General features: G+C 40.3%; 2 protein-coding genes across 2 annotated transcripts in view; one reads left to right on the top strand and one right to left on the bottom strand.

The window, feature by feature from the left end:
• LOC101850377 (monocarboxylate transporter 5) overlaps window positions 1-2100 on the top strand; it is a gene marked incomplete at its 5' end in the record, with an annotated part of 13964 nt that extends 11864 nt beyond the window's left edge. The window contains 1 exon segment of the mRNA XM_005111239.3: window positions 248-2100.
• A 3191-nt stretch (window positions 2101-5291) lies between these two features.
• The window catches only part of LOC101850127 (26S proteasome regulatory subunit 7), a 14294-nt gene continuing 7770 nt past the window's right edge, over window positions 5292-11815 (bottom strand). The window contains exons 7-11 of the mRNA XM_005111238.3: window positions 11273-11437; window positions 10668-10755; window positions 9381-9583; window positions 7532-7628; window positions 5292-6269 (exon numbers count right to left, since the gene is read on the bottom strand). Of these exons, the coding sequence (XP_005111295.1) occupies window positions 6112-6269; window positions 7532-7628; window positions 9381-9583; window positions 10668-10755; window positions 11273-11437 (711 nt within the window). The 3' untranslated portion in view covers window positions 5292-6111. The remainder of the gene's footprint in view (window positions 6270-7531; window positions 7629-9380; window positions 9584-10667; window positions 10756-11272; window positions 11438-11815) is intronic.

The raw sequence follows: 11815 nt of genomic DNA, 5'->3' as shown, positions 1-11815 counted from the left end.
GGGTTCGTTTAAGAAAAAGTGTTTACTTGTCATGCTGCCGAATAGACAACTTACTTTAAAGCACACGCTGTGCTGTAGCTACCCAGTAATATTCCTGCTGTGTGTCAAAGCACCTCGCAACCAACTCAAGCGTTGCAACAACGCCCCGGGCCGTGCACGGATATTTCCTGGTCGTCTGCACCTCAGGTAGCCACTTAGCCAGGGCGTTCGTTTGATGTGTTTGTTCCGCATTGCTTACTCCCACCCAACTCGCGTCTTCCCTCCCCCCATGCTGCATTGCGATGTAGTATACGTATTATGTATAATGTTCCGGTATTGCGCAAATATCCAAGTGGTGTCAGTGCAAGCACTAATAAATGTGAAAGTAGATTTTTTTTTAATGCTGGTGTTTTTAGGCCCCAAAGATACAATTTCAATCATATATATATAGAAGTCGGATTTCCGACCCTGCCTGACGTGGCAACTCAGGCTGAGAAGGATACACCACCCCAGCAGAAAAAAAACGAGATACTTGAAAAAAATTTACCCCCTTTCGTGAATCGAACTTGGATCTCCTGCGTGCTACAGCAAAGTGTCTTCCCGCTGCACCAGCCACAGACGCCGGTGTGCAAGTATTGAGAGGTAATAAATTTGCAAACAGTTTGTGACATCCAAACCAATCCTAGCCCTCGTACAGGACAGGTGTGTGTTGGGGACAGGAGGTCAGCCTGTCTGATATATTCCAGGTGCACTAATCATGAGAGCGAATTAAGAGCTATGTTTTCCAGCGCAGTTGAATTGAACGGGTCAGAAAAATAAAGAGTCTAACTTCTAAGTCACCTTGAGCTCATTTCAAGAAAAATGCAGCCAAAAGAAAACAACCCACTCAAGACAAACAACAAAAACAAAAATACAACACCTTAAACAAATAAAAATACTAAAACAACCCAAAATGAACAGAGTAAGGGGTAATTCATTCGTAGGCCTTAAAGGCCATACCTCAGGCCTTTTATTTCTCTGACCCCCTTGAATGGAAGTATGAAAGTGTTCGTTTGAGAGAGCGAACTAACTTGTTGTGTTCTGTCTTTGATTTCAATTAATGTAATAATGTGTTTTAGCGTGACGACCGGCTGGTATGATTGTCTATTATTATGATTATTATTATCATTATTATTGTTGTTGTTCATTATTGTTTGTATTATTGTGACGCAGTTTTTGTTAAATATGGATTGCTGCATCATGCTGATTATGCTTTTTTAAACATAACATATTATGTTGAGATAAATATTCAGTCACTGAAAAGGGCATGGTTTATACATGAAATTTTGATTTAAAATAATGTGTAAATACATGTTTGATCGCTTCCTTTTTTTTAAGGGGGGAGGGGCATACAAAGTACAAATATTTTGTGGATTGATAAATCAACAGGTTGGTGGTCTCTATTTTTTAAATTGTATAACTATATTCACTCTGTGTATATTACACATTCATTCTTATATATTCCATGTAATATTTTGAACAAAATAATTATCCAGCCCACTTTGAAAAAGTTTGGTGATCCCTGTGTGAATCAACACTCATAGTCATAGTGCCTTGTTTGTTTGAGTGAAAAGAGGCATATTGCCACAACAGCATCCATTTATTGCTGGAAAACAGAAAGAAAGATAGATAGAAAGAGAACAGGGAAAGAAAAGAAGGACCTACCTGTGGTGCCGTCCAAGTTTAACCATCTGCTCAGTGAGCCAGCAGAGTTTAATATCTTTTTTTTAAAAATGTTATGCAGTTGTTTTTTATGCCCCCATCAACACAATTTAGATCACTTAGAAGGTAGGCTTCAACAATACCTTTGTGTGCTAACCCAGGCTGAAGAGAGATACAAGCGCGCTCATATGACCTTAGCAGTTGCGAGCGCCGTAAAACCTTATACTATACTACTACATACTAGAGAGATACAATATCCCAATGGAAAGGCTGGGATACTTGAACTCAGGTCTCTCATGTGCGATGCTGAAGCAGCTTACCACTACGTCTCAGACTCAGACACCAGTCAGCAGTGTGCAGTAAAATGCACATGTATAAATACAGTGTGTCTAATTTTTAAGCAATAAATATATGAATTTTAAAAAAAAACATTCCAGTGTGTATTTCTAGATGGGCTCGACTGCACAAATATTACTTTAACTTTAAAAATCAAGAGAAGATCTTGGAAACTTTACCAACATCAGCAGTCGTCAACAATTTTGTTGTAGTCACCGCCCACTTTTGTCACATTTGAGAGACTACCATTTTTGTAATGCCCATTTACATTTAAATGATTATATTTCCAAGCGGGGCTTTAAATAATACCAGTCATTACTAGGATGATGCCCACCGCTCACCAAAATGACCAATTTACCCAGTAGTGCGCTACCTCAGAATGACAAAAGTTCTATCTGGCATTTTTTTACCGTTTTGAGTTACGAAAAAGACCATGAGATGAGAAATAATAATAATAATAATAATAATAGATAGCATTTGTATAGCGCATATCCCTGCTCAACAGCAGGCTCTATGGGCTTTACACTATATTATTACCCCAGCAGACCATAGAACACTCCGAAACATTCTCAGCTTCCCGGGAAGCATACAGTGCGAGCAGCAGACTAAGCGCTCAAACACTAACAAACTGACAAGATCTTTCGCTGTCTATAGCCGGGTACCCATTCCCACCTGGGTGAAGTGAGGAAAATTCGTGTAAAGTGCCTTTCCCAAGGACACAACGTCGGGCCTTGACGGGATTCGAACCCACGACCTTACGGTTGCGAATCCGAGAGCCTAACCACTAGGCCACCGACGCCACAAATGTTCTATTTGCTCTATCAAAACCGTAAGATTATTCAGAGTCGTTATCAAGATATTCAAAGAAATGCATTCAGAAAAGCTTGACATGTTGTGAAACTCAAAATTTATAACGTTGAATTTCTCAAAAGTAGGTACATGTACTGAGCAGATAGAACTTTGTAATTCTAGGATAGCAAATGGGTGATCATGCCCAGACTGCCAAACACTGATCTACAGAAACATGAACTTTGTAATTTCTGCTCTAATGTGGAGGCCGCTCAGTCTCTTCCTAGTCTTACTTGGGTTCACTGAGGAGCTTACACGACTCACCACCCATTCATCTTGGTCCTGCTGCAGATGGGAGGTCATTAAGTTTCAGTAGGAGTTGCAACACAAGTAGGTTATATAATAAGTGCTGAAGATTACAAGTGTTACATACTAACAAAGAAAAAAAGGATTAGCGATAAGGTCGACAGATGTTTGATGCTATCATTGGTAGGAAAGAAGGCGCAAACCATATCAGAGCAACAGTGATAATTTGAAAATACATGTAATAGTATTATTATAATTATGACATCTATAAAGTGCTTGACCACGATTAATAAAGAGCACAAGACTCTGAGCACTTTGTAATAATACACTATCATCACCTAGACAGTACATTGTGTTCTGACTAATAATATGTGTGTGTGTGTGTGTGTGTGTGTGTGAGGGAGGTATCATCTTGTAAAATAGGTAACTTTTCAACGATGGAAAAGGCATTACAATCCAATACCATGTTAAACAGTGTTGAAAAACAACAATTAAAGACATTTGTTTATGTGCATGTTTGTGTGTGTCAAGTATGTGTGTGTGTGTGTGTGTGTGTGTGTCTGTGTAAACTCCACTAGGTTCGAGGGGCAATTTGTCTGTCTTTTTCTCCTCTCGTTCCTGTTACTGCAAACAAACAGATAGGGGAGGGCTCTCGTGGCCTAGAGGTGAAGGTGTTCGCCTCTCATTCAATAGGTCCCTGGTTTGAGCCCGGATAGCGACGGAAATTTTTCTTCTCTAAATTGTCTCCTTTCACCTCCTTTCACGTTCTCTAGCAATGTTAAGTAGTCTGCTTTTGTCTCCACTCTCTGCCCCCACCCCCTCACCTCCTTTACCCCCTTCTCTGGGCCCCCGACTCTTTCTACAGCCTTTCAACTGATTCTCCTTGGCTCCTTCTTACTGCTGTCTTTCAGCCACACCCCGAATCTTCGGATAGGAGAGATCTACACCTTGCCTTCTCGGACAAGGGGGAAAAATCGTGGAGGTCCGTGGGCAAGTTGTGCACGCTAAAGACCCCTTGGCGGTCCAAAATCGATAAGAGTAGGCCTCGGCCGCCACCCGGGCAAAATTCAAAATTTCCTACCAACTGAAAATGTTTAATGTGTCCTGCGCGCTCATATAACCTTATGCAGTTGCGAGCGCCATAAAACATTTACCAATTACCCAAAAAAAAAAAAAAAATAAGGGGGGAAGGTTGTGAGTGAGGGTGGAGAGGTTTCATAGACAAGCCTCTCGTCAGATTGGCACAGGAATGGCCAGCATTTCCTCACCACACTTCTGAGGTTTATGTGTAGATTTTCAACAGATCATCATTAATTTCTACAGACTAGCACGCACATGGCGTGGGTGGTTGGTGGGTGCTCTGGCGTGATGAAAGATCTTGTCAGTTCGTAAGTGTTCGAGTCTTTTATTGGCTGCTTGCATTGTATGCTTCCCGGGAAGCTGAAAATGTTTCCAAGTATTCAAGGGTCTGCTGTAACATGTATTACCGTCATCTAAACAATACTTCCGACTCCTGTCCTTTGAGAGCAACCAAGAAGACCCTGACAACTATACCACAGATGCTGGTGTTACAAGAATGAATGCCTCCTTACGATTAGAAATGTTTCAGCTGTATATACTCCACAGAAAAAATCTTTCAGGGTCTTTTTGTTTGTTTCAGTACCGGTAAGTGTTTTACAGCACTGGCAATACAACAAGTAAGGTCATATAAATGCCGAAGATTAGAGGTATTCCAAGAGAGTGATAAACACAAAAAAGAAGAAGGGGAGATACAGACAACAGATGTTTGATAGGAAAAAAAGAAGCAAACCACACCAGAGCACCCGCCAACCACCCACAATATTCCAGGAAAGGTGAGGAAAATTCTGTCTCTACTCAGGATTCAGAACTCAAAACCTGTCATCAGTAAGTCAAGTCTGAAAGCAGCAACTCTACACACAGTCAAACCTGCTCCAATGGTCACCTGCCCAAGACAATCACCTGTACAAATGACCACTTTCCTTTCCTCACCTTACGTTTTATTATACGTTTGTATCTAAGACGTCCACCTGTCTAAGGCAAAAACTTTTCTCCCTACAACAATGGGTGGCCATCTTGCACAAGTTCGACTGCACTATGTGGTTCGGTTTCTGCCCTTCTACATGTTATGAGTATGAGCAAAAATATTCGTAACTCATTAGTTAAATTCAACGATTTATTCCATTAATGATGACATCATGAGAAACATAGACAGTCGCCTACAAATAAGAACATTCACTCCTGACATTCATCGACTGCATGCATACACACTCACACACAAAGGTATCATCTCTCCCTGGTTCATATCAAACAAACAAACAAGGAAAAGTACAAACAAACCAACAAACGGATTAACCCTTCATACATCTTGTTTGTAAAAAGTAACTCCACCCATTAACAAAGCAAATTTCTAATAGTAAAAGAAGCAACAGAAAAAGTCAAATAAAAAACTTGTAACTGGCAGTTGCCAGCAGTAAGTTGAAATTTTTTTGGTTTGCAATTTATAATAATTCACTGATAATCCTTTGGCCCTTGTACTTGTACGCAAGAACACAATTCTATGATAAACAAAACTGCCTTCCAGAAAAGCCTACATTCGATTCCCTTGAAACAGAAAAGAAATGTCCCCAAGGTTGTTGGAGAAAGATTTTGTATGCATGTTAAAGTTAAAGTAAGACTCGAACCATTTTCGTCACCTAAATAGACTATCAAACCATTGCGACAATGTCACAGAGTTAATACTTCCCTACAAGAGAAATACCACTGGCCTACTCAGAAGAAAGATGTTGATAATGACAAATTAATAAATACATAACGAACTTTCAAAGACAGATCTTTTAGTTCCAAAGAAAATTGTGAATTTTTTAAAAATGGAGAAGGGACAATCTTTTATAAGCCATACAAATTCAAAGTTTTCACTTTATTCAATCTCAACTCTCCCCTAAAAAGTACATAACTAGTCTTGTAACGACGAGGATGACACTAATTATAGGTCATGTAGCGTGGGGTGGCGCTGAACTTAGCGTATGCTTTGATGACTTTGTTCACCGCCTCTAGGAAATCTTTCTCGGTGGCCATCTTCCTTCTGGCTCTGATTGCGAACATGCCTGCCTCCGTGCACACACTGCGAATCTCAGCTCCTGAAGGGGACAGAAAGTGAAACAGATTTCGATAGAGCTCTCACATAAAATAATGATAATGCATATGATTACTATAGTGCCCACTTCCATTATACAATACAGTCTAGGAGCTTTACTTTATCCAAATCCAAGTGAATGAACATGATGGTTACATAGTCTCTTTAGATTAACACTAACACATGAGTGAACATTCATACTATCACAGCACAATTGATAACGATAAGCACATCTCATTATGAACATAAGAGTACTGTGAATAAGAAGGACTATCTATCAAGATGGCATTTCATATGGAATGTTTTTAACTGAAATTTAAATTTTGCCTCTGACTTTGTATCTTCAAATATTGTGGGGGAGAATTTCAGATAGATGGAGCAAGACGAGAAAAGGACCTCCCTGTGAGTTTTTTTTAACCTACTTCCTAGGAGTTCCCATATGAGACTGATCTCTTGGAGGAGAAGAAGTATAAGGAGGAGGATTAGGAGGGAAAAAAGAGAAAGATTTTTAAAAAAGAGTAGAAGGTACAGTCCCGTCACGCAGACGACAGTGTTTGTGCTTTGTTGGTCTGCAGTTTCAGAATTACAGTAGCTAACTGGCTGTATGAAAAACATCTGGAACTTTTTGGACCCTGAGGATATGCACACAAAGGGACTAAAAATTACAAGATCATGTAGTCTGAAACATCTTGCATCAAGACTTCTTCCATATACAAGGTGAAATCCTGACAATTCAAAAAATCCAGATTTCTAAATTTATCCACACTATTGGCATATTTACGGAAAGCAGGTGATGGGTCCACATCATCGTCTGAATTCTTTCATCTACAAGATTAATATTTAGCTTATTCCAGTCCAAAACTGCTGATAAAAATCATGCTTTTATCATTGATATTATTTTGTAATAAATAATAATAAGTAGCATTTGTATAGCGCATATCCCCACTCAACAGCAGGCTCTATGCGCTTTACACAATATTATTATCCCAGCAGACCATAGAACACTCCGAAACATTCTCAGCTTCCCGGGAAGCATACAGTGCAAGCAGCTGATTAAGCGCTCGAACACTAACAAACTGACAAGATCTTTCGCTGTCTATAGCCGGGTACCCATTCCCACCTGGGTGAAGTGAGGAAAAATCGTGTAAAGTGCCTTTCCCAAGGACACAACGTCAGGCCCCTGATGGGATTTGAACCCACGACCTTATGGTCGCGAGTCCGAGAGCTTAACCACTAGGCCACCGATGTCCCTGCAGCAGGACTTACCAGTACTATTTGGGCACAATCTTGCTAGCAATTCATAACGGATGTCTTTCTCCACACTCATGGAACGTGCGTGGATCTTGAAAATGTGCGTGCGACCCTTGAGAAAAAGAAAGATTGAAAACTTCAATGTGGCATTTCCCAGTATTTTGAAAAGAAAAAAAACATTGTTCATATATTTTAAAAATCAACTAACTGAAATTATTGCTTGTTGGTGTTAAGAAAACGAAGTCAACATGGTAATCATTTAGTGCAGCAATAAAGAACGACAGACAGACAGACAAAACAGACAGAAAGAATTGATGTAGGGCCTACCTTATTAAAAATTTCATTTAATTGTTATGAAAGAAATCACTTGAATATTTCAGGCCAGAAATTTTTAATGAACAGAGCCCATAAAAAAAATCATTTAAAAAATAAGCCAGCTTAAAACATTTACAGTGGATGGCATCTGAGATGATTTACTAAACATCAAAATCTACCATCAGCGGTAAATTTGTCAAAACTCTGCTCCGAGTGAATAAAACTAAGGCACTTCAAGGCACCTAACTGAACACACTTCATACATGACACATATAGTAGATACCAGAAACTAAATTTTCAAACTAGCTGTATGCCAAATTTATCTGTTCCATTTGAAAGGCCTATATCCACTGAGCATTTTGGTACCATTCTTTAACCTCTCCGTCAATTTTCAAGAAAATTGTAGTTGTTTAAAATTTGAAAAAATTTGTTCAAGTCAGTCACTGGCTGCAACCCCATGTTTGACAGACAATAAAAAAGTAACAAGTCCACTAAACATCTCCACATTAACAGAGTACAATCACTATAACAAATATATGGAGCATAATTTTTTTCAAGACTGTGAGATCTTTACAAATCAGTATTTTATTGCCTCAAACACGATGATCTGTCGTTATTTCGACAAAAACACCGAGCGTTGACCCGGCCGGCGTTGCACCGGGCCCCGCGGCGAGCGAGTCGGCTCTATACTGTAGTGTACCACGGATGCGGGGTCACATGCTTTCTGAGTCTCGCAGAAGGATTGATGTAAAATAATTTCAATTTAATTACTTTATTCTAATAGGATATGAACTGATCTTTTAATTAATACTTTTTATAAGCCGGTATTTTACATATTTTGTGTAAAAAGTGATCTTTAAACATTTTGACGGTATTTTTAAAAGCTTTCTATAAAGACGCCAAAGGCTAAACTTATATCACGGGAAAGCCCGTTTAAATCTCTACAGTTCTCCGCCAATGAAAAGACGGTATTTAATCATCCCTCGTTCCGCGAAGCATTTGAATGCACGCGTGTCAATTTTTCACCCGGCCGACCACGCATTCCGACCGCGAGGGGCTTCGCTTTCCTCGGCGATTCTCCAGCTCCTACTAATCGGACATATAAACAACTTACACCATTGTAACGAGGAAAAGCTGAACTTTTACAAGGTGTACGGCATTTGGTGTTCTATAGCGAAAGAGCAAAAAAACAGCGATCGGAATTAACCCGATTTTACCGATACCACGCGGTCGGAAGGCCGCGAGTGCCCGCGAGGCCGTGTTTACGCTATCTACATATAGGATGACAGACAAAAATATTTCTCCAACCACTCAGGGGACATTTCTTTTTGCGTCAAATAAAAAATCTTCACTCTTTTCCATAAAGAAGGCAGCTTCACATCTACCACGTGAATTGCAATGCTCTGGTTACTTACTTACCTCCTCCTCTTTCTTTTCTTTGTATTTTACTCTCAGGTAACATCTCTAATCTTCCGCATTTATACGACCTAAATGCAGTACAAGTGCTGTAAAACTAAACAAAACTGAAACAAAAGCAGGCTCCTCTCACCTCCAGGTCCGGGAGTCCGAACTCAATCTTCCGGTCCAGCCGGCCGGGCCTCATGAGGGCGGGGTCCAGCGTGTCGGGGCGGTTGGTGGCCATGAGGACCTTGATGTTCCCGCGCGGGTCGAAGCCATCCAGCTGGTTGATCAGCTCCAGCATGGTGCGCTGCACCTCGTTGTCCCCGCCCGCACCGTCGTCGAACCGAGCCCCTGCACCACACATACAACACAGGCATGAGACATTAAGGGGCTGCTATAAAGAATGACGAACATAAATATACTGACATATCAACCTCTTGGTGTAAAAATCCACCATCCGTCATTATGAAAAGTGATGAAGAGTTTGTTTGTTTTAGTAGAGGTTTTACGGCGCTCCCAACTGCATAAGGTCATATGAGCGCCAGAAGAATAGAGGTGTCACAAGAGAGTAACATACATAAAAAAAGAAAAAGGGGAGATAAGATCGATAGCTGTTTGATAGGAAAGAAGGAGCAAACCACACCAGAGCACCCGCCAACCACCCACTGATGAAGAGTGGAGTCTTACACTGCGCTGTTGATATGTACACGTGTATACATGCAAATACATACACACAAACAAATGAAGAACATTCAGAGTTTATTACAAAGTGTACATGACATACCACAAGTACCCGCCTATATCGCCACCACGAATGCGACACATGGATACACTTTGACTCATTTTTGTAGGTTGCTCAAATAACAGACAGCGAATTGTTGACAAGCTGGAGAGGCCTCAACAGGCTTAAAATTCAAGTTCTAGCTGAACATCAAATATAATGTAGTGTCTTAACCCTTAAGAACCGTTGATTGTTGAATTGAGATTGATCTAATCTGTGAGACTGGAGCTGCAGGTAATCCAAGCAAGACACCATAATGTGTTCAATGCAAAAACTTATTTAGTATTACTTCCCCTTTGCTTGGCCCCATCCTGATTGCTTGTCATGCATCTAATACGAGGGGTATACTTTTGGACCTCTTTTTTTTTCAATCACTCATATTACAGGAGAGTAATATTACAGTACAAAAATACGGAATAACATTGGGAAATGTATAAAACTTTCAAAGTGATTCGTTATCTACTTTTTAAAAGACAGTGTACAGTTGACAATGTTAAAGTGTAAACAAACAAACATACACACACAGAAAATGAAAAAGCTGTTACAAAGAATGCTTTACATACATAGAGAGATATATAAACATACACACAAATAGACAACATTAAGAAGCTGTGACAAATAATGAAGTCTATGCCGACATAAGCTCTGGCTTACCTCCGACAGCATCAATCTCATCAAAGAAGATGATACAGGCTTTCTTGGCCCTCGCCATTTCAAACAGTTCACGCACCATCCTTGCTCCCTGGCAAAAAAACAAAGGTGATTTGTAAACATCTACGCTCCCATTGACACAATTCAGACCATTTAGGACAGCACGTGTCAACTTTTTTATGACATATAAGCCCATTTTTGCCACCTTTAAGAGACAAAATTTTCATACCGCCTTCCAAGTGGGAGATTAAATAGTACCTGTCAGTACCCCAGTGATCCATACCACCCACTAAAATTACTTGCTAGAAAACATTTAAAGATAAAATACTAGAGTGGAGTCCGCTTAAACCAAACACGGTTAGTCCGCAAGCAGCCATAAACCAGCTATTAAATCCAGCAGTTTTTTTCAGGCTTAAAAACCATCCCAGAACAAACCACTGCCATCCACTTCACAATCAAGCATAACACAAACTGGGTTAATAAGAACCCAACCTATTTGTGTCTAACCGGCCATTAAAGTTACACAATAACAACCCCAACTGTGTTTCCCCCCCCACAAAAAAAAATTATTTTAAAAAAATAAAAAATTAATTAACAAACAAACTCACCTCTCCGACATATTTCTGCACCAGCTCGGAGCCGATGACTCTGATGAAGCAGGCGTCTGTCCTGTTGGCCACAGCCCGAGCACACAGCGTCTTCCCTGTACCGGGCGGCCCGAAGAGAAGGACGCCTTTAGGGGGTTCGATTCCCAGATTGACAAAACGCTCAGGCTGGAAGAGAGATTAAAAAAGAAAGAGTTTGTTATGGTAGCAGTTTTCCGGCACTTAAAACTACATAATGTCACTCCAACTGCTCAGTGTAAGAATCCATCAAAAGTCACTTCGCAAAATGGCATATGGCAGAGTCTTTCTTTTTTTTTGGGTAAGTGTTTTACGGCGCTCGCAACTGCATAAGGTCATATGAGTGCGCGGGACACATTAAATAAACTTTTTCAGTTGGTAGGAAATTTTGAATTTTGCCCGCGTGGCGACCGAAGCCTACTCTTATCAATTTTAGACCACCAAGGGATCTTTAACGTGCGCAACTTGCACACGGGCCCTCCGAGATTTTTCGCCCTTGTCCGAGAAGGCTAGGTGTAGATCTTTCCT

This window comes from Aplysia californica, unplaced genomic scaffold (assembly GCF_000002075.1).
Source record: "Aplysia californica isolate F4 #8 unplaced genomic scaffold, AplCal3.0 scaffold01029, whole genome shotgun sequence".
Lineage (NCBI taxonomy): Eukaryota > Metazoa > Mollusca > Gastropoda > Aplysiida > Aplysiidae > Aplysia > Aplysia californica.
This window is presented reverse-complemented; position numbering and strand designations above follow the sequence as displayed.